Source organism: Elgaria multicarinata, chromosome 7, assembly GCF_023053635.1.
Source record: "Elgaria multicarinata webbii isolate HBS135686 ecotype San Diego chromosome 7, rElgMul1.1.pri, whole genome shotgun sequence".
NCBI lineage: Eukaryota > Metazoa > Chordata > Lepidosauria > Squamata > Anguidae > Elgaria > Elgaria multicarinata.
Genome location: NC_086177.1, coordinates 116,161,601 through 116,183,581, shown reverse-complemented (window position 1 = coordinate 116,183,581; position 21,981 = coordinate 116,161,601). Strand labels below are relative to the sequence as shown.

Genomic DNA, 21,981 nt, shown 5'->3' with positions numbered 1-21,981 from the left:
GGGGTGGGGAGAGCTGTGAGCCTGTGGGCCATGAAGGCGCGAGGGCCACGGCCAGGCATCGAGCGGCAGCTTCTAAGGCGTTTCTCCGCAAAATTGAGGGAGAGGAATTTGTGGCTGCTTCCCAAGCCCAGCACTGCTGCCCTCTTGTGGTCAGAAGTGGAGTTGCTTGTTCTGCTCCTCTCTCCTCTGTCAGGAGCAACTTGGTCCCAACGCACACACCCCCCCCCCCGGCCACCTCCCCCCCCAGCGCAATTGCTCTCAAGCGATGGAGCCAGAAGGACAAGAGACGCCTTCCCCTCTCCCTCCCCCCTGCTCACATCCCATCCACATCCGCCCCTCCCCTGATCCGAGGGTCCCATGGGCTGTGGCCAGCTCCTGGGCGCCTTCAGGCCGTCTCCTGGGCCAGGCGGAAGTCATAGAGGCTCCCCCGCTCCACAAAGCGCTGGCCTTCAGGAGGGGTCAGCGGCCGAGAGCCCACGGGCGCAGCTGCAGCGGGCGGTCCGAAGCCCCCCCCGCCAGGGGTCTGCAGGCGGAAGACGTCCTGCAGGGAAGGAGAACGGAGAAGCGGCTTCAGAGAGGAGGAGGGGGAGGAGGAGGAGGGGGAGGAGGAGGAGGAGGAGAGGGAGGGTCCCCTGCTCCAGGAAAGCCCCCCGAGAGGTGGACGGGGTGTGCGTGTGCGCATCTGTGTCCTTACCCCAGGGCACACTTGCACGGACGTCTTCCCGCCCAGGTTGACGGTCCGGCCATCCCGCCGGATGAGCAGGTTCAGCCCCCGAGCACCAGTCTCACCGCCTGCCGGGGGAGGAAGAAGCCAAGGGGGGGGGGCCTGGATCAGGCAGTGTGTAGCAGCGGAGCAGGACCGGGACTAGCTGGACGGGGCGGGCCACAGCAGCGCTTCAGGGTGCCACCGGAAGCCCTGTCACCACCCCTGCCACCCCATCCCCCGCAGACGATGTGCACTGGGGAGGCGCCAGGGTGGGCCGGAGGGCCAGAGGGGGGGAGCAGCCGCCCAGGCCCCGCTCACCTTGCAGCCCGTACGGCCGGAAGGCCCGGCGCTCGCTCAGCACCGACAGCACCATCTCCTCCCGGAACTGCAGCTCCCGGCAGACGCCATCGCCGCCTCGGAACTGCCCGCCGCCCCCAGTGCCCTGGAGCAGATGGAAACACCGCAGGATCACCGGGTACCTTGTCGGAGGGAGGAGACATCATTACCATACCCAGGGGCCTCTGCCCCCCTCCCTCCCCACAGTGCTGGGCTGTTCCCTTGTGGAGACAGGGCCTGCCCCCTCCCCCCGCTCGTGCCGGCAATGGTGGGAGGAGAGCAGGGGTGAAGGCAAAGCGAGAGTGTCCAAGAGCCCACGGCCCACACGCAGCCTTCCCCCATGCAGGCCCCGTGCAGGACAGCAGCATCCTGCCTCCCCCGACCCCCCCCCCAGAAAAGGCTCGTATGAAGTTCCACCTCACCCGCGGAGCTAGACGTAGGGCGTGGGCCAAGCCAAGCCAAAGCCCCCCCCCCGCCCCCGGGGCAGGTTACTCTACTGCCAGCTGTGTGGAGAGGGACTCAGCCCCCCCCCTTCCGGCTCGGCTGCCTCCTCCAGAGGCCCCGCCCTTGGCGGTACCCACCGCTTCTCCAAGATCTCGGGGTCAGTGATGCGAGTGTTGGTCATGTGGCTGTGCACCCCACTGCGGCCGTGCCAGGAGGGCCCCGCCCCCGCCCCGCCAGCCACCGTCTCGTAGTAGCCGACGCGCTCGTTGCCAAAGGTGACGTTGTTCATGCAGCCCTGGAAGGAGGCAGAGGCAGCAGGATGGGAGGGAGCCCCCCAGGCCGAGACCCCGGCAGCTCCCCGCCCACGGCCCTCCTGACCTGCAGGGGCTTCCTCCCAGGCGCCCGGATCAGTCTCTGGCAGCGTCCTGCCTGGACCTGCGAGGGCCGTCAACGGCGGCACGGCCGGGCTCAAGGGCCCCCGGGGGAAAGGCAGGTGCCTCCCTCAGAGCAGGCCGGGGTGAAGGCAGCCCAGCCCTCCAGTCCACAGGGCGGCGGGGAGGGGGGAATTGACCAGGTGGACGCGTGGATTCACAGCCTGCGTTCCCTGCCCAGGCAGCTGAGCCTGGGGCAGGGACAAGGCCAGCCCTGAAATGGGCCCTTCCACCTCAACTTCCTCGGCTGCTGCAAGGCCGGCACAGGAGGGCCACGCCAGGCATCTTGGCACCGGCCCAGCGAAGCGCACCGGGCGCCTCCAGCCAGCAAGCCAGGCCGCCCCATGCCAAGGGAGGGGGAGGGGAAGTCAGTGCTCCGTCCCACTGCTCCTCCCACGGGCTCCCCCAGGATGTGTCCGTCTGGCCCTTCAGGGTGGGGAGGCTCAGGGGCCAAACCCTGCCCTCTGGGGTCCCCTAGATGCCCCTGCCCCTGCCCCGCCCAACCACCAATCGCCGGGCGGCTTCCCAGCTTTTGCCAGGTTGAAACGCCTCTCTGGAGGCTTCACCCCTGGCAGAGGCTAGAACTGGCCGGCAGGGTTGGCACGTCCCACCCCTGGAAGGCAGCCCCCGACGGCCCTCGGGCGGAGAACGGTTCCCCACCCTGTCTTAACCTCGCCTCAGTATGTTTAGTGCCCCCCCCATGCCCAAAAGCACCCAGAGAGAGGCTCCTCCACAACCTCCGGGGGCAGCTTCTCCTTTGTAAAAGGCTGGAAGGGTTTCTGGGCCCATAGCAGACGTGTGGCGCCGTTTCCTTTTGAGAAACAAGGGACGGCTTCCGGACTCGGGGCCCATCTTAGAGCCAGGCGTAACGGGCGGCAATACAGATGTTGGCGAACGGCAGCGCAGAAGCCGTGCCAGTGACCCACCACGTCCCTCGCCAGCGGCCCCCCCCCCCGCTCACCTGAGAGGCTGCACAGGCCTGGAACGCGCGCAGGATGACATCCACCACCCTCTGCGAAGTCAGCACGTTGCCCCCCACCACGGCAGCGTCCCGGGAGGGGTCCAGAATGGAGCCCCTGGGGATGACGACCTTCACGGGAGCCAGGCAGCCCTGCAGGGAAAGCGCCCAAGACACTCCAAGCGCCAGGCGCCGCACCGCCCCCCAGCACACACACCCTCTCCGAGGGGGCGCGCGTGCTTGGGGGGGAAGGCCGGCCGGCCGGTCCCCTCCCTGCCGCCCTGCCCGGAAAACCCACTAGCAGCACGAGACCGCCCCCATCCGTGCTGCTGCTGCCGCAGGCCAAGAGGCGGCAGAAACGGCTCCCCTGGCCAAGGGCCCCCCGGGCTGCGTGCCTGGTTGAGGGGGATGTCCTGGCCCACCATGCAGCGCAAGGAGTAGATCAAGGCCGAGAGGGTGATGGCGCGGGGCGCGTTGCAGTTCCCGAACACCTCGTGGCCGGATCCCGTGAAATCGAACACGGCGTTGCCCTGCGGGGAAAGAAGAGGGCCAGGATTCGGAAGTTCAAGCCAGAGGCCGTCTCAGTGTCCCCCCTCCGGCCCCTTCGCCCCTCCCCCACCCACCCCGGACTGCATAGTGGAGGCAGCGTGGCATGGGCAGCGGTTGGGGTGCCACTCCTTTTCGAGTTCTGCCAAATATGGAGCTGCCGTTTTCACAGCAGCCGAGGGGGCTGTTCACACGCCACACTAACGCGTGGGTTAGCGTGTTGCCTGGACGAGCTCAGGGTGGCTTGTCAATCATGCAGTGTGGCTCGTGTTCTCAAACAAGCTCCCTTGAAAACCCACCGTTTGTTTGGGGGCTGTGGTTAACAAGCCACCGGGCGGACGTTCAGGCCACACGCTAACCCACGCTTCAACAACATCCCCCACGGCGGGGTCAGCATGTTGCCTGCCTGCCTGCCTGCCTGGCCCCAACATCTCCCACCGCAAGCTCAGGGCCGCTTCCTTGGTCAGTCTGCGCCAGCTCAGATCCCATCAGCATATACAGGAAGTTGGGGCCTTCTGCCCCGACATGCATCGCTTCACACGGGCTTAATACGGAACGGCATTTGCCACGTTGAAGCCCCTTTGCTCACTCTGGAGAGATCCTGGTGGAGCTCTTTGCAGACCTTTTCTGTCCTAAATAATCTGTTGCTCACCTCCTGCGGGTCAATGGTCACTTTTAAGCGAATGGGGGAGCCGTCGTCCATGAAGTCCTCCGCCTCCACCGCCAGGGGGCATCCCGGCTGCCCTTGGCGTCTGGCAAAGTCCTTCAGCATCTCCTGCACAGCCACCTCCGCGTTGGCCTGGGGAGAGGAGCAGGGGGACGGGTGGGCAAGTGGGGACGTCCTCTCCAGACCTTTGTGGGCAGTCGCAGAAAACTCATCTCTCAGTTACTCAGTGATCTAAGGAGGTCGTGGGCTCTCCCACAAGAGGCAGCTGGACAACCATCTGTCAGGGATGCCTTAGGGTGGATTCCTGCATTGAGCACGGGGTTGGACTCGATGGCCTTGTAGGCGCCTTCCAACTCTGCTATTCGATGATTCGATGATTCTCTCTCTCTCTCTCTCTCTCTCTCTCACTCACTCACTCACACACACACAGAAGAAGACTTGGCTAGGCACAGCCTCCCTGCTTCCTCTGCCCTGGGAGAAAACAGGATAAATCTTGCCCCCGGCTCTCCAGGGTTAATTCTACCGCTGGTTATAGCCCATCATGCAAGACGCCGCAACGGCCTGGCCATCGGAAGCCACTTTCCAAAGAGGATTAGCGCCATTCTCCATGAATTTGCCTATCAGTGGCTACTAGTCAGTCGGCTGCTACCTGTTGCCTCCAGGATCAGAGGCCGCCTGCCTCTCTGTGCCAGTTGTTGGGGACATGAGCAGGGAGGGTATGGCCGCGCTCACATCCTGCTGGTTGGCGATGGTGGGAATCCAAGATATTGGACCACACACACAGCGTCAGGGAATGGCTAACCGTTAAAGTTCTTCCCCATAGAATCATAGACTAGCAGAGTTGGAAGGGGGCTACAAGGCCATTGAGTCCAACCCCCTGCTCAATGCAGGAATCCACACTACAGCATACTTGACAGATGGTTGTCCAGCTGCTTCTTGAATGCCTCTAGTGTGGGAGAGCCCACAACCTCCCTAGGTAACTGGTTCCATTGACGTACTGCTCTAACAGTCAGGAAGTTTTTCCTGATCCTAGAATCATAGAATAGCAGAGTTGGAAGAGGCCTACAAGGCCATTGAGTCCAACCCCCTACGCAATACAGGAATCCACCCTAAAGCATCCCTGACAGATGGTTCTCCAGTTGCCTCTTGAAGGCCTCTAGTGTGCGAGAGCCCACAACATCCGTAGGTCACTGGTTCCATTGTCGTACTGCTCTAACAGTCAGGAAGTTTTTCCTGATGTCCAGCTGGAATCTGGCTTCCTATAACTTGAGCCCATTATTCCGTGTCAAAACGGATAGATCAGAAGAGGGCTGGAAGGCATCTGCTTCAACAGGGAGCATTTAAACTACCTGTAAATACTAAACTAAAAAAAAAGAGCTGCTTACGCTTCCCTTCTCGTCCCCGGGCCTATTATTTTGGCAATGGGACAAACTCTTCAAAGAGCCCCAGAGTCACGTAGGGAAGGACCCTCCCTCGCGAAATGTCAGAACAGAGCAATTTGGCAGCTTCATGATGGCATCAGCTGCGGTTCTTTTGATTTCATAATGGGAGCTCCACTGAGAATCTTTGCATCGAGAGGCTGGATCTGAACTATCCAAGGCAAATACTGTGAGCAAGACGTTGTTTCGGGTGTTGCTGAACATGCCAGCATCTCGCTTATAGCAGGAGGCAGAGGGAAATGCGAGGCAGCGCCTGACTACAGGCCGTGCTACACCTGCAGATAAAGGCAGGGTCCAACCACCTCGCTCATTCCCCACCCCCTGCCCTCTGACCACGGCAAGTGGGGAGGCCAGGCTCCGGAGAGCAGCATGGGCCTGGGGCTACTGAGGAGAGGGGAGGAACCCCGCCCCTGCCCCTGCCCCAGCCCCAGCCCCAGCCTCAGCGGAAGCCTGGCCTTGGCTTTGGCTGTGGCTGGGCTCCCAGGTGAAGAGGCAAGCCCAGGCACACCTGCCTCCCGCCTCCCGCCTGGCTCTGTTGAGGGTGGGTGTGCACGCTCCCTAGGAGGGGACGGTTAGGGCTTGAGGCACTCCTTAGGAATAGGACACGCTGCATATTACGCTGACATTTTCCAAGAGTAACGATAAAATGCAAGGTCTGAAGAGAAGGTCGTGAAGCCAAAAACAACGCAATGAGCCAGAGTCCAGGCAGTTCAAGAAAAGTGACACGTGCTGAACGTCCCCTGGGCAGAGCACCAGTTCAGGACGCTCCACAGGTACGCGGGGCTCCTGGCACACCAGAGCAGAGGCTCCTGCAGACGTCTCCGCTGTTTTTGGCCATTCTGGTAGCCTTTTCGTGCTCCCTTTCAGCCTCCCCAAGCCCAGTGTCCTACAACCCCCATCATTCCCAGCAGCGACACATCAGGAGGGTGCCAGGTGGGGGGAGGCTGCATTACTTTTTCAGTCACACAATCTTTGATTGACTCAAGGAAGGAAACCGGGCTCCAGATCTGAACAGCCACAGAGCCGCGTTTCCAGAGCCGGGTCCGGGTCCGCGAGGGAAGTGGATGCGGCTCCCTCAGAGACGAGGGCTGTTCCCCGCAGACCTCCTCCCATTTATTTATTTATTACATTTAGATGCTGCCCCGCAGCCGAAGCTCTCTGGGTGGTTCACAAAAGTTAAAACAGTAAACGTTAAACAGTATACAAAATTTAACATTTCCATGGGCGGATTCAAGGCCCCGCCGCGCGCCGGGGAGCCCCTCACCTGGATGTGTGCCATGTAGGCCTGCACCACCTCCAAGCCGTACTGACCAATCAGTTCGTTCACCAGGTGGATCCCCTTTTGATTGGCCGCCACCTGAGCGCGCAGGTCGGAGAGGTTGTCGTGGAGGTTGCGTGTGCCGCTGCTGCCGGGGAGGCGGCCCGGAGCCATCAGGGCCTCCGTCACCGCTGCAAGAGAAGGCAGGGCTGGCAAACGCGGCTCCGGAGGAACCCCCGCCCCGGGACAGGGGGCCCACGGGGGCCGTGCAGACCCCCGCCCCGGGCAACGGTGCTAGACGGGGGCCCACGCCCTCCCCCCTCCCATGCCCGCACGTACCCTCCTCCTGGAAGACGCCGTCCTCGACTAGCTTGAAGGAGACGAACACGGCCCCCTCTTCCTGCAGCGAGCGGGAGTGGGGGGGCATGGAGCCCGGCGTGATCCCGCCAATGTCGGCGTGGTGCCCCCGGCTGGCCACAAAGAACACGGGCGCCGCCTCCCCCGGCCAGAACACCTGCAGCAGAGCAGCACCGCTGAGCAAAGGCCTCCAGCGCGTCCGGCCAGCAGAGAACGGGGGCGGGGGGGGGGAGACACAGCTGGGCGTGCCGCCAGAGCACAGAAGGCCAGGGGGCTCCATCGCCGGGGCAAAGAGACCACCTGCCCACCCCGGATGCCCACAGAGGGGCCGGGGGCTCCCCGCCCTGCGCAGGCTGGCCCTCCAGCTCACCGGCGTGATGACTGTGAGGTCGGGCAGGTGGCTGCCTCCTGCGCACGGGTGGTTGCTCAGGATCACGTCCCCCTCGTGGAGTTCAGCACCCAGGTTCCGGATCTGGAACGGCAGCAACGGAAGAAGCCGGGGGCCGCGGGCGGAAACCGCGACGGAGCAGCAGCACCTGAACCCCGAGCCCAGCAGCTCCCCGCCACGGCCGCCAAGCCACGCCACCCAGGCCGTGGCGCCAGAAGCGAGGCCCTTTCCTCCCCAGTCCTCCAGACCCTGCCCCACATTCCCCCCCAACACACACACTGGATAATTTATTTATTGCTTGCCATCATTTTATTCATTTATGTCTCAGCCGCCTCTCAGGACAAGAACCCTGCCAAGATTGTTCCTGAGAGCCTTGTGGCATAGAGTGGGGTACAAACGTTGTAATAAATAAATGAATAAAAATAAGATTCACTTAATAAAAGCAGCAGGGAGCTGGGAGGTCCAGGAGAGCCTAGGAACAAACCCAGCCCAGCAGCCACAGAGCGCCCCCTCCCCACCCCGCCAGGCACCGGTACTGGGACCAAAGCCCAAAGTCAGTCAGCACCAGGCGGCACGAGGAACAGGGTGCGCGGGGGGGGGGGGGAGACCCAGTGGGCGGAGCCACTTCCAGCCCCAGGGCCGGATTCAACTTCAGAGAAGCTCTTGCCCCCCCACATCCCAGTGGTGGGCGGAGCAAAAGGGGCGGGACCAAATCACTGGACACACCAGCCTATTTCAGCGTAAAACTCTCGCCGCCATTAACTCAGCCAAGGAGACCCATCCCAGGGAGAAGGGGCGGGGCCAGGGGAGGTGGGTGTGGCCACCTGGGTGTGGTCCCTGCATCCCCAAATGAGTTGCAGGAAAGTGGGAGCCAGGACCTGGGGGGGGGGGCATCTGCAGTGGGGGGACGGGGACCAATCGGCTAGCCGGCCAGCCTACCTGAAACTGCACCGTCTCCTGCATGGCCCCCAGATGGACAGGGATGTGGGGCGCATTGGAGACCAGCCCCCCGTCAGGTCCGAAGAGAGCGCAGGAGAAGTCTAGCCTCTCTTTAATGTTGGTGGAGATGGCCGTGCGCTGCAGGATGCGTCCCATCTGCTCTGTTGGGGGCGGGGAAGAGGAAGGACGGTCAGCATCCCCAGCGGGCAGAGGCAGGGCCCCAGCCGCCCTGCACCGTCCCTCCTGGCCCCGTGGCAGGGGCGGGCGCCGCTCACCTGCGATGCTCATGAAGCGATGGGAGAAGATGGAGAGCCGGATGGGGTCGATCCGGGGGCCGACAGGGCGCTCCGCCCCACAGCCCACCGCGATGCAAATGTCCCCGAGGCGCGTCACGGAGGCCGTGCAGCCCGGCTCCACGAGGATGGTGCTGGGGGCACATAAGGCGCAGCCTGGTCCCTTCCTGCCGGTTCCTCCGCTCCTCCATGGCAACAGGCCCCACCAAGCTACCTCTCCGCCAGCGAGGGCTGGGGGCGGGGGGCGGGGAGCCAGCCCTCCCCGTCACTCACCTGTTCTTATCAATGATGATGCTGGGGCCGGGGATCACGTGGCCGCAGGAGAGGTCCTCCAGCAAGTAGACGCTGGTGTCCAGGTAGCCACCCTCAAAGTAACAGCGGGATACCTGGGGGACACAGGGACCGGGGCATGAACAGGACGCGGGCGGGCAGGGTGGTGGGTGCACCGTCTGCTCTGGAAACCCCTCGTGCAAAGGTGGGACAAGCCCAGAGCCCAGGCCAGCTGAGCTGCTAAACGTTTACAAGCCGAGGAAGCTCCAGCAGACAGGCTCTGTCCCTGGGTCCATGTAGCCCAGGAGTGCTGACCCTGGCTGGCAGCAGCCACAGCTCTCTGCAGTTCCAGGCAGGATTCTTCCCTAGCCTCACCCGGAGACGCTGCCGGGGATCGAGGCGGGGAGCGTCTGCGGGCAGAGCAGGGGCTCCAGCATTGAGCCACGCCCCCCCCTCCCCGAGGAATTTAAAGCCAATTTTCCAGAGCCGCCCCAAAGCAGGAACGTTTCCAGCACTGCTCATCACGCCCCACCCAGAGGGCGCGAGGCAGGCAGGCAGGCAGCGGCGGCGGCGCCAGCAGGAGGGCATCGCTCCAAAGCCCTTCCTTGCTGAAGGCGGCAGCGTTTCCGGGCTGGGGCAAAGCGGGGAGACCAGGCCCACCAGGTGCCTGCACATGAAGGGCGCTAGACGAGCCCTGAGGCCGGCCCAGACCCAAGGGGGCCCAGCGAGTCCAGCGTCCTGCTCCCAACAGGGGCCCACCGGGTGCCCCAGCAGGGAGCCCCAAGCAGGACGCCGGCTGCCCCCCACCCCCCACCCCACCCCACCCCTGCAGACTGAGGCCGTGCGCCCCGGGGAAACCTTTCCCATGGAGAAACCGGGGCCCGAGAGGGAGAGAGATGGGGGGGCGCTCACCGTTTCGAGCCGGGCGGGCTTTTCCGTGGCAGGCAACGGTTCTCCCGGGCCCAGGCCGACGCTGGCCGTGCCCCTCACCCTCACGTCATCCACCAGGACGGCCCGGTTGGGGATGGTGAACCCAAACTCCTGCCGGTACCTGGTGGGCGGGAGCGAGAGCGGCGTCAGGGTGCGAGCCAGAGGGCGCTGGGGCCCCTGCCAAGCCCTGCCGCCCGCCGGAGCTCACTGACCTGGTGGCAAAGGCCGCGCCAAAGTCCCCGCTGCGGCAGGACCCCGCCGGGCTGGCTGGGTGGCCCTTGGCGGAGCACATGAGCGCGCAGTCCGTCCGCTCGTAGCGCAGGTGCAGGAAGGCCTCGGTGCTGATCTGGGACCTGTGGCGTGCGGGGAGGGGAGGGGAGGGCGCGCCCTGGATCTCTTCTGCCCAGCCCCATTGCCCCACACCGCTTCGGCCTGAGGGAAGGCTCCCTCCCGCCCTCCCTCCTCCGTGCGGCCAAGTCGGCTGCAGCGGCCTGCAGGGCCTTTCCCGGCCCTGGCCGGCTGCCCCTTCCCAAATACCCGCCGCAGTGCACCGGCCACCTCAGGCGCAGGGCAGGTGGCCGTACCTGGCAAAGCCCTCCGCCTCCAGGGCGCGCACGCACTCCCGCTCCAGAGCTGCCAGGCGCTGGTCCAGCTGCGCATAGGCCTCCGGCCCATAGACCAGGGAGCAGGGCTCTTGCGCCTCGTGCACCACGTCCGCCAGCGCCAGCCCGAAGGCCGATAGGATGCCGCTGTGCCTGACGGGCGGAGGAGGAGAGAGAACGGCTGAGTCCCAGGCCTTGCCCCCCACGCCAGGGAGTTCTGGCCCTGAGGACGAGCTGCAGGGCCCAGAGAGCAAGCGGCAGGCCCCCGACCCCCTCGTTCGCACGGCACGGAAAGCCGCAGACCACCCCCTGCCTGGGGGCAGTGCAGTGGCCCACGTAGTGCCACGGCCTGCTCTTCTGCCCCACGTCCAGCCTTGGGAGGGCAGGGAGCGTGGCAGAACCACGCAGAGGGGGCGCCAGCCAAGAGGTGGGTTAATCGCCCGGGAAGGAGGGCCGGCCGCCACCAGGCGAACTCCTCCTTGCGCCCACTTGTGGCTTCAGCCGTAACCCAGAACTCCGCACCCAACGGATTCCGCCAGAGAGCTGCAGCTTCAGCCTGGCTACGCGCGAGCGAGGAAAATCGCTGGCCCGGCCCGCCCCCCCCCCTTTAGCCCAGAGGGGGCTTCTTTGCAGGCCGGACGGCCCACGTGGGAAGGAGGCCTCAGGGAGAGCATTTCGAAGGACCACATGGAGGAGCCGGGGCCAGCCACGTGGGGCTGGGAAGGCCCAGCGCACGTCAAGCCCGTGTCCTACTCCTCCATGGCTGTGCCCCGGCCCAAGCCCAACGAGCAGGGCAGGGTGCCCACGGCTGCCGCTTCGCGCCAAGCTCTCCAGCCCTCCCAGAATCCAACACGGGGATTTCCCTAAATCGGCCCAGGCCGGAGGCTGACGGACCGAAAGGGTAACAAGCCAGAAGCTACTTCGGGGCCTACGCAGGGCCCCGCTGGGTGCCCCCCGGGTGGCTCCTGCCTGGCTCTGCTCCCCACGGCAGCCATCACCGCCCCCTGCGGCAGAGGGTCCCCTAAGTGAACCAGGCGTCCTCTGAAGACGTGGGCCTGCCCTGACCTAACGCCCCATCCTTTCCCTTTTCTCCACAACAAGTATAAGCCTGCAAGCTTCTCCCCCACGGCCCCCCACCGGTCTTCCCCCAAGCTCAAACTGGCCTCACACAACTCTGTACAGAACCATGTACATTGATGGTGCTATATAAATAAGTAATAATAATAATAAAATAATAAGGTTCCCACCACCTTGCAGGTAGAAGAGGGGGCTGGGCTGGGCTTGGGGGCGGGGCGCATAGCTCAGTGGCGCAGAACCGGCTCACCACGCAAAAGCCCCCCCACCCCACCCCCAGCTCCATCCCAGGCAGAAACTCCAGGGGGGGCTCAGGAGAACTCATACAGTAGTCCTATATATGTAACATATGGTGGGGGGGGGGTTCGTTTACACAATGTATTTTCCGCTCTATTTTGTTAATATTCACAACTATAAAAGGATTTAAAAACTGGGGGGTGGGCGAAAGGCCTGGGCGGTTATCCGAGTTCACAAATGCACCGGAAGGAGAACGGAGAGGCCCTTGACGCCAGCAACGGCAGCCCCAGAGCATGAATCCCCAGGCGCAGAGCTTGACTTCGCCCTTTGCCAATTCTGCCCTTGCTCCGCACACGGAGGGACGGGGTGCTGCCGGCCCCCACCTCACTCCAACCATCCACTGGGCAGACCCTGGTCTCCCTGGCCCACCCCCTTCTCCCCCCATTGGCTTGAAGCCCAAAGGATCCTGCTCAAGCTGAAACGGGGAGCCCCCCAGCCCCACGCGCCACCCCCCCCAGCCTGGTCCGTGTCCCACGCCAGAGCTGCCTCTTCTGCCCTGCCCACTCCACTCCCGCCTCCTGTTCTCACGATCAGAGCTGAGGGCCGGCCACGAACCAGCAGCCACCACTGCTGCCCCCTCCAAGGGGGGGCGTGGGCTCTCTGAGGACCCGTGGCCAGGTAGGCAGCCTCCCCTCCCCCAGACACCTACTTGTGAATGAAGACCTTGCTCATGCCCAGGGTCCGGGCGATGGCACAAGCATGCTGCCCCCCAGCTCCGCCAAAGCAAGCCAGCACGTGGCGCGAGGTGTCGTGGCCCCGGGCCTACCAAGACAGGGGGAGGAAGCCGTCAAGGGCTGAGCCCGGGGGGCAACCCACGAGGAGACCCCTCCGTCTCTTACCACATCTGCGGGCCCAGACAGGGCTGGCGCTCACAGCGGGGGGGAGGGTGCCAACTCCCACCTTACCCCACCCCAGGATGGGGGACACCGGAGGCAGGGCAGGGTTGGCCCCTTCCCATTGGGGTGGAACACCACGTCCCGCTCTGGGGGGGCCTGCCCCCTGGTCTCCTGGCACTGCCCTGCAGGAAACCCTTCGGCACCCATGACAACCCGTGGGAAGGCTCCGAGTCCTTGGTGGCGGCTTCCCATCAAAAGGGCGCATGCCGGCTTCCCTCTTCAGGGCTGCCCGGAGCTGCTGCTGCCGTCCAGGCCAAGCAATCCTGCTGCACCTGAGCAGGCCACCCAGCCACCGGGCCGCCCAGCAGTGCAGCCAGAGCCTGTCTTCCAGCTCCTGCGTCACCCCTCCGGCCTGCTCACTACACGCCTTCCCATTGGGCTTGGGACCCTTTCAGTCCTTCTAGGCGAACTCCACCTGGAACCGAGGCCTCACCTGCCCGCCGGAATTCGATGCAGACCCTACCCTGTTGGTTCAACCCCACTGCCCGCCCAGGGGATGATAAGCCCAGGGAAGGGCCGCGCCCGTACCTGCGTCAAGGCCCGGATGGGCCGGCACATGGTTTCGTTGGCCACTTGGATGAAGCCCATGGCTACCTCCTCCATGCTGAGGGGCCCCCGGGCCCCCAGGAAGGCATTGACCTTGGCAGCAAGCTCCTGAAACGCCCGCAGGGTGGCCTCGCGTGAGAGCGGCAGGTTCTCGCTCGGCCCAAAGATGTGCGGGAAGTAGCCGGGCAGCAGGCGGCCCAGGCACAGGTTGGCGTCCGTCACGGTCAGCGGCCCCCCTGCAGGCCAGGGGGGAGAGGGAGTCAGCCAGGCGCTGCCCCCTCACCAGGCCCCGCCCCACATTCCAACAGTGCCCTGCCGACCTTACCCTTCCGGTAGCAAGTGGGGCCGGGGTGGGCTCCCGCTGACTCGGGGCCAACAACGAAAAGCCCAGACCTGGAGTGGGGAGGAGGAATGGGTTAACTCTCAGCAGTGGCCGTGCCGACCCACGGACAGCTCCTGAGGCAGGAGGGGCGACACCAAAGCACATGACACACACACACCCTACATTCAAAACAGGGCGGAGGGAGCAGGCGCTGAGGAAGATGCCTTGCGTGGCCCCGCCCACGTGCCCCAAGGCTGCCCCCAACCAAAGGAAGGGGTGCCGCTCCATCCGACAGGTCTGAGGCAGCAGGAGGGGGACTGGCGCACCCCTCACTGAGTCCGAGGAGACCGGCTGGCCTTGGGGAGCAAGGGGGAAGAGGAGAGCCCAGCCCCACCTGAAGAAGAGCCGCGAGCCGCCCCCTGCGGCCACCGTGTTGATGTCCAGCTGCGGGGCCTGGATGCTGATGCCAGCCGTCGTGGCCTCAAAGACGTGCTCGTACTCCCCGGCGTAGCGGCTCACGTCCGTGGAGGTGCCTGGGGAAGACCAGCCGTGAGGGCCGAGGACGCCCACAAGCCCAGCCCACGGGGGCGGCCCCCCCGAGCGGAGCACAGCGCTTACCTCCCATGTCAAAGCCAATGACGGGCTGCCCATCCGCCCGGCGGTAGGTGGTGACGGCGTAGCCCACGACGCCCCCGGCTGGACCCGACAGGATGGCGCGGGAGCCGCTGAAGGCCTCCATGGGGGTGAGGCCGCCGTCGGAGCGCATGAACATGACCGGCACGTCCTGTGGGACAGGCCACGGGGACAACGCTAGGCACCAGAGGGCCAAGGGGCAGGGTGGCCCCATGGCCACTCCAACGCCAGATCTCAAGCCCTTCTCATCCTCTGCTGTGGCGACAGGTGGGCTGCCCCCCTGCCCCCTCCCCCCACAGCCATGGGCCAGGCAGGCAGGCGCAGGTCTGAATTCCCACTGAGCCATGAAGCTCCTTGGGTCCCCCCCTCCTTGGCTTTTGAACCAAACCACCTTGCAGGTTTGTTGCAAGGAAAGCAGGGGCCGGGCGGGGGAAGCCCCCTGCAGCCTCCTCTGAGCTCCTGGGTCAAAGGTAGCAGGGGTGGGTGGGGGTGGGTGCATTGAGCGGGGGGATGGACTCGATGGCCTTGTAGGCCCCTTCTAACTCCGCTATTCTATGATTCTATGAAAAGGGGGTTGGATAAATTCCTGGAGGCGAAGGCTATCCATGGCTACTAGCCCTGATGGTTGTGTGCTATCTCCAGTATTCGAGGCAGTACCCCTATGTGCACCAGTTGCTGGGGAACATGGGTGGGAGGGTGCTGTTGCACCATGTCCTGCCTTGTTGTTCCCTGGCTGACAACTGCCTCAGCCCCGCATCCCCTTAAAACCCTGCAGCATCACAGCTGTGGTGTGGGGACAGCTAATTCTGAAAACAACAGAATGAAATTGAATAGGGATAAATGCCAAGTTCTGCACCTAGGAAAAAGAAACCAGATGTACAGTTACAAGATGGGGGACGCTTAGCTCAGCAATACTATGAGTGAGAAGGATCTTGGAATTGTTGTAGATCACAAGCTGAATATGACAATGGAATACGACAATGGAACCAGTGACCTAGGGATGTTGTGGGCTCTCCCACACTAGAGGCCTTCAAGAGGCAGCTGGACAAGCATCGGTCGGGGATGCTTTAGGGTGGATTCCTGCATTGAGCAGGGCGTTGGACTCGATGGCCTTGTAGGCCCCTTCCAACTCTGCTATTCTATGATTCTATAGAAACCTAGCAAATGATGTATTTTTCATCCAACGAATGTCCGACCCACCCCAGCCCCTTCCCAAACAGTTCTGACTGCCCAACAGCCGAGGGACGCCACTAGGGGACCCCGGTTCTGCACTGCTGCTTAAGACCATCTGAGGAGAAGACCCTCCAGTTTCAGACCAGGTCCCAGCCTGCGCAAGGGCCCCAGCAGCCCAACGCCAGGTGCTGCCCGCCCGCCCGCCCGCCCCCTCCTTGAAACTGGCCAGTGCTCTACCTTCTACCCACCCCCAGTAAGGGCTGGAGAGACGGGGCCAGAGAGCCTGGCAGCCACGAGATGGCCGAGGGCAACGCCGTCAGTTGGAAGGAGCTCACGCAAGGCGTGAGGCTGCAAAACGCCCCCCCCTCCCCGGCAGCCCAAGCGTGACGTCCAAAGAGCAAGGAGACCGCGTTTGCATCAGAGAGCAAGGAGGCCCTTGAAGCGAGCTGGTGCGTGAGGGGCACCGACTGTTGGGCCTGTGAAAAACGCCCACCACTGCCCGCGCGGCAGAAAGCGGCTTCTGAGAAGGGTATTCTTGACCCCCCTCCCAGGGGCCGAAGGGACCTCTTGCACGGAGGCTCTGGAATCCAACCGCCAGGCTGCTCTCCAACGGGCCGGTGACGCTTCTGTACCACCCAGCAGCCAAAGCTCTCCAGGCAGTTCAGAAAAATAATAAAACGTAATATAAATCCCTTAATGAGGGGTTTAAAACAAAACAAACAATCCTAGAATAAAAGCCAGCAGCAGCAACAAACATTTAAACACAAACGAAAAATCCTGGGACTAGCAAAAGGCCCTTCTTCTCCTGGTGCGCCAGACCACAATGTATGTACCGGGGGTGGGGTGGGGCGCCCCACAGCCAGGGAGCACCGCTGAAGGCCCTTTCCAAGGGCCCAGGGCCTGGTTCCTCCACCATCTACTGGGAGGGGTCCATACAGGCACAACCACTGCAAACCGAGCGCTGGACGAGATGGACCCTTGGTCTGATCCAGCCTCAGGGCTCTTCGCAGGCCCCACCTTTCTGGAGCACTTTGAATTTGATAGAAGAGCACCTTTTATCAGCTTAGGTTGATATACCAGCTTTGCCCTTATCTGGACAGAGATAGCCTAGCTACAGTGATCCATGCTCTGATAACCTCTCGTTTGGATTACTGCAATGCGTTATACGTGGGGCTGCCTTTGAAAACGGTCCGGAAGCTTCTGCTGGTACAAAACAGGGCAGCCCGTTTACTAACAGGGACTGGCCAACAAGATCACATTACGCCAGTCCTTTTCCAGCTTCATTGGCTGCCAGTCCAGGTCCGGGCCCGATTCAAAGTGCTGGTATTGACATTTAAAGCCCTAAACGGTTTGGGGCCAGGTTATCTGAAGGAACGCCTCCTCCCATATGTACCTACCCGGACCTTAAGATCATCTACAGGGGCCCTTCTCCGTGAGCCCCTGCCAAAGGAAGTGAGGCAGGTGGCTACTAGGAGGAGGGCTTTCTCCACTGTGGCACCCCGGTTGTGGAACGAGCTCCCCAGAGAGGTCCGCCTGGCGCCTACGCTGTACTGCTTTCGTCGCCAGCTGAAGACCTTTTTATTCTCTCAGTATTTTAACATTTAATTTTAACTTAAATTCAAATTTTACTGTTCTAACTCTGTATTTTAATTTTATATCAATTTTGCTGCGTGATTTTTATCCTGGTTGTGCTTTTTATACTGTATTTTGTATTTGTGCTTTTAACCTGATGGTTGTTTTATTATGGTTTTAATTTTTGTGAACCACCCAAAGATCTTCGGCTATTGGGCAGTATAAAAATGTAATAAATAAATAAATAAACAATTCTTTAATGGTGAGTATTTCATACGCCCTCACAACAAACCTGCAAATGTGGCCACAGATTCCTATTTTACGGACAGGAAACTGAGGCGCTCATGAATGCTTAGAAGAGGGGGGACTTCAGTTCTCCGGCTACAGGTTGAGCTGTACTGGCTGACGCGGCCTGCAACGGAGACTCGTGCAAGGGCTGGACGAGGGGAACCTTGCCACGCCTTCACAGTTCTATGACTCAAGTGCCGTGACCCTGCCCTCTCCCAGACAAGGCCCCCAGCATTTTCTGGCAGTGGGGAGAGGGGGGGGGACCCAGGTAAAAGGAAGCCAGCCTTCACACAGCACAGAGCAAATCTATGGAATTCTCTACCAGAAGACGTCATGATGGCCACAAATTTAGGCAGCTTTAAAAGAAAACTAGACAAATTAATGGGGTATAAGGCTGTCCGTAGCCACTAGTCACGGGGGCTATAGGCCACCTCCAGTGTCAGAGGCAGCAAGCCTAAGCCCACCGATTGCTGAAGCACGTGGCCGGGGGCGGGGGAGGGCTGCAGAACTCCTGCCCTACCTGGCCGCCGTGGGAACAGAACGCTGGCTCAGGTGGGCCCTGGCCGGGTCCAGCAGGGCTCTTCTTACCTCCTCATATTCTCACCTGGAGGTGGTCAGCAAAGCCGGCCCGGAAGCTGTCCAGGTAGCGGCGGATGCAGGGGGTGAGGTAGGCGTCTGCGCAAGCTGTGTAGCCCCGGGGCGCCGCCCGCACCATGGGCATCACCTCGGAGGAGAGCGACACCTGATGGAAGCCCAGCTCCCGGGCCAGGGCCCCCACCTGCCGCTCGTGCTCCGGCCACCTGCCAGGGGCGAGAACAGGTCAGCCAGCGCTGGACCCCCCCTGACTTGGAGGCACAACAGCAGCAGTGGGGGGGGGCAGGAGGGCAGAGCAGGGAGTGGGGCACTCCTTGCGTCTGGCCTGGAGCGGGTGCCGGTCGGGCAGCTCAGAAACACGGGACGCTACGCCCAGAAGAGAGATTAGAACTGTGGCCCAGAAATCGGATGTCCCCCGGTGTTCACACGGCACCCTGGGTTTGCAAAGCACTCTACAGCCTTTACCCGGTTTGCCCCGAGGAGCAAAAGCCGTGGCTCCTTCGACCCAACCCAACACACACACCCCTTGCCTGCTGGCTCCAGCGGCCGTAGCAGCTGCAGCTCAGCGGAATAGAGGCCCTGCCTGGCGTGCCGGAGGTCTCCGGTTCGATCCCCGGCTTCTCCAGGTAGGGCTAAGAAAGGAATCCCGCCTGAAACCCTGGGGAGCTGCTGCTGCCAGTCAGTGTTGACAATACTGGACTGGATGGACCCAAGGGTCAAACACAGGAGAAGGCGGCTTTCCCTGTTCTTATTCATCTGGTGCTGGAAATGGAACCACAGAGGATCGTTCCTGCTGGAGGCCGGGGAGGGGGGCAGGACTTGTAGTCCAGCCAGTCCAGAGGGCACCAGGCAGGGGAAGAATGCACCGTCTTTGGGCTCTCAAATGGCCTCCCCTTTGTTCGTCAAACGTGTTTCACCTGATGGAGGAACCCTGACCCTTTCTTCACCTGAGGCTGCCAAACTGGCTTTTCAAGAGGGCCGAGTGATTCCCCTGCCCCATCCCCAGAATTACACCGGAGGGGAGGGGTGGGGGTGGTCTAGATGTCATTGTCTTCCATTTGTAACCCTCCTGGGTTTTCCCCTCCTGGGGTTGGACTCGATGGCCTTATAGGCCCCTTCCAACTCTACCAGTCTACAATTCTTCTGATGGGGGGGGGGGGCACCGTCTCTTGACCGGCAGCGCAAAGAGCCCAGCGCCTGGGAGCAGCCCCTCTTCCCCCGGTGTTCCAGCAAGACCCTCCTCTCCACCAGCCCCCACCCAGACCAGGAGGAGGGGCGGCTCTTCGGTCGGGGCCAGAACTCACATGTAGGAGTGGAGGAGCAGCACGGCCAGGCTGCAGATGCCACGGGCCAACAGCCCCTCCAGTTCCCCCCGCAGGGCCTCCAGGTCCACGGGTCGCCCCACCACCAGGGCTTCCCCTGTCAAGCCTGGGGAAAAGAGGAGGAGCTGAGACCCCACGGCCACCCGCTCTGCCCCTCCCTGCTGTTTGCATTGCTCCCACAAGGGGGCAACAGCCACCGACGTCTCAGCCCCAGGGAACCAAACCCAGCCCTCGTCTCGCTAGCCGGGCAGTTGGGGGGCCCCAGGTGAGCCGGAGGCAGCGGCCCCGGCCCACTCGAAGCCGCCTGGGCTGGAACTCCCACCTGTGACTGGCTGGGCTGACTCAAAGAGCTGGCACCCCTCGCGATGCAGGACCAGACGCTCGTCCACCTCCACCACGGCTTCATACAAGACCTCCGGTACCACCACCGCCTGGGGAGGGAGGGAGGGACAACAGTGTGCTGCATCAGGGGGAGATCGTGGCACAGCAGCCCCCGTCTAAGAGGGAGGGTGATATGGGGGGGGTGTCCTCCTTCACAGGCCTGGACTTTAAGGGAGCTGGTTCAGAACAGCTGTCACCTCGCTGTGCCTCTGTGAGGTGCCACGATACATTCACGGGGCTTGCGCTGAAACAGACAGACACGGCGGAACTGATGGGTCCTGGGCAGGGGGCTCCCTGCGTCATACCCCCTTGTGGTCGTGCCAGGGCTGGAGCCGATGGGTCCACCTCAGCCTGGCCCAGCAAGGAGACGCAACTCACAGCCACTGTCCCCAATCAGCAGGGGCATGCCTGGGCAGCCCAGCTCACGAAAAAGGCTCATCCAGTGGTTGGGGAGGGAGAAGGAGGGGAGCGGGAGCCCTCCACCCCCGCCTCTCAGCCTGCCGGAGGCACATCGGCTACAGAGCGCTTTTCCCGCGTGCCTCTCCAGCCCAGCCAACTGGAATGCTCCTGCAACAGCCCTACAGCCAATCCCGAGGGCGGCAGAGCGCCCAGCCCTCCAGGCTGCCCAGGGAAGGTGGCACCAGCTGGCACAGGCTGGGACACGGGCAGCTGGGCACAGCGCCTTCCGAGAGGGAGGGACACTGAAAGAACTTTGCATGTTTGACCTGGAGAGGAGAAGATTGAGGGGAGACATGAGAGCACTCTTCAAATACTTGAAAGGGTCTCACACAGAGGAGGACCAGGATCTCTTCTCGATCCTCCCAGAGTGCAGGACACGGAATAACGGGCTCAAGTTAAAGGAAGCCAGATTCCAGCTGGAGATCAGGAAAAACGTCCTGACTGTTAGAGCAATACGACAATAGAACCCATGACCTAGGGAAGTTGTGGGCTCTCCCACACCAGAGGCCTTAAAGTGGCAGCTGTCAGCAATGCTTTAAGGCGGATTCCTGCACTGAGCAGAGGGCTGGACTCCATGGCCTCGTGGGTCCCTTCCAACTGTACTACTCTATGATTCTAGGGGGGACAGAGCCCCCCACACCCAGGGCTCAGAAGACAAACCCCCCCACCTCACGGCCGGCCAGCACTGACCAGGTCGAAGATCTGCGGCCGGGCTTGGTTGCCGATGTGCAGCAGGTCCCGGAAGCCCTTGGTGATGAGCAGGGCGACGCGCTCCCCCCTCCTCTCCAGCAAGGCGTTGGTGGCCACCGTGGTGCCCATGCGGATCCACTCAATGTGCGACGTGTCCAGGGGCTGGTCTTTGGGGAAGGGGACCCCGCACTCCTGGGGGAAACAGAGCGTCAGTCGCCTGCTAGGCTGCCCCCCACCCTCCCCAAACCGGGCTCTTGGACTCAGGACACAGAAGAGGCACGGAAAGCCCTCCTGCTGTAGAGTGGTGAGAGCTTTGGAAGACCCGGGTTCGAGTCCCCACTCAGCCATGAAGCTCCCTGGGGGACTTTGGGCCAGTCACAGACGCTCAGCCCATTCTTCCTCACAGGGTTTGCCTACATTGCCTTGGACTCCTTAGAGGAAATAAACGTAGCCAAGGGCAGAGCATTCTGCAGGGACGCTGGGAGAGGCTGGCTGGGTCCCGTCTGTTTGGAAGCCTAGCCCTGAGGCCCGGCTTCCTCCTTTGAAGGCCACCTGCGTGGCAGCCCGGGCAGGCCCTCCCTCCGGCATCCTTCTCCGGGGGCCCTGGGCAGGGAGGCCCCGGGCCCTTTCCCAGGGCGGCGTGCAGCGTGGGCCGCCCTGCTGCTTTGGGGCCCCTCTCCTCTCCCGAGGGCTTCCTCCGCTGCAGCGCTGGGCTTGGGGGTTCGGCTCCGGCTGCCGGCCAGTGTGAGAAGCCGGCGGCTGGCTGGCCCCGTGTCAACGGGGGGGGTGTGTGGCGGGGGCGGCGCTGGCTTGGGCACTGGCGCTCCGTTGTGCAAAAGGGCTTTGTCCTTGCTTAGCTGCTCGGAACGCCGCTCCGGGGGGAGGCCGGCGGCCTCTGGGGTCCAGCCGGGGAGCCCCGGCAGCCGCGCTGGCTCCCTCAGCTCGCCCGCCCGCCCGGCCCGGCCCGGCCCGCTCACCTCTTCCAAGACGCGGCGGATGCCCTCGGTGGGCGCATCGCTGTAGTTGGCCGGGTCCTCGGAGAGCAACTTCAGCACGCGCACCTTCCCCCGGGGGCAGCGGGCGAAGACGTCCGTGAAGGTGCCGCCGCGGTCGATGGAGAACTGGAACTTGTCGCGCAGCGGCGCAGCCATGGCCGCGTGGAGGAGTCCG

General features: G+C 63.0%; 1 protein-coding gene across 1 annotated transcript; it reads right to left on the bottom strand.

Moving 5' to 3' along the window:
• Positions 1-325: 325 nt before the first annotated feature.
• On the bottom strand, positions 326-21,975 carry OPLAH (5-oxoprolinase, ATP-hydrolysing). Its single transcript, XM_063131260.1, has 26 exons — positions 21,789-21,975; positions 20,812-21,003; positions 19,604-19,712; positions 19,264-19,387; positions 17,970-18,165; positions 14,318-14,483; positions 14,094-14,232; positions 13,703-13,770; positions 13,360-13,613; positions 12,585-12,697; positions 10,547-10,717; positions 10,175-10,315; positions 9,945-10,083; positions 9,036-9,148; positions 8,745-8,896; positions 8,470-8,630; positions 7,513-7,614; positions 7,125-7,299; positions 6,792-6,976; positions 4,074-4,220; positions 3,271-3,405; positions 2,879-3,028; positions 1,624-1,781; positions 1,025-1,185; positions 695-792; positions 326-541 (listed from the first exon to the last, which is right to left on the bottom strand). Exons 1-26 carry the CDS (start codon positions 21,960-21,962, stop codon positions 386-388), a joined length of 3,879 nt encoding a protein of 1,292 aa, XP_062987330.1. The 5' UTR covers positions 21,963-21,975; the 3' UTR covers positions 326-385.
• Positions 21,976-21,981: the final 6 nt, after the last annotated feature.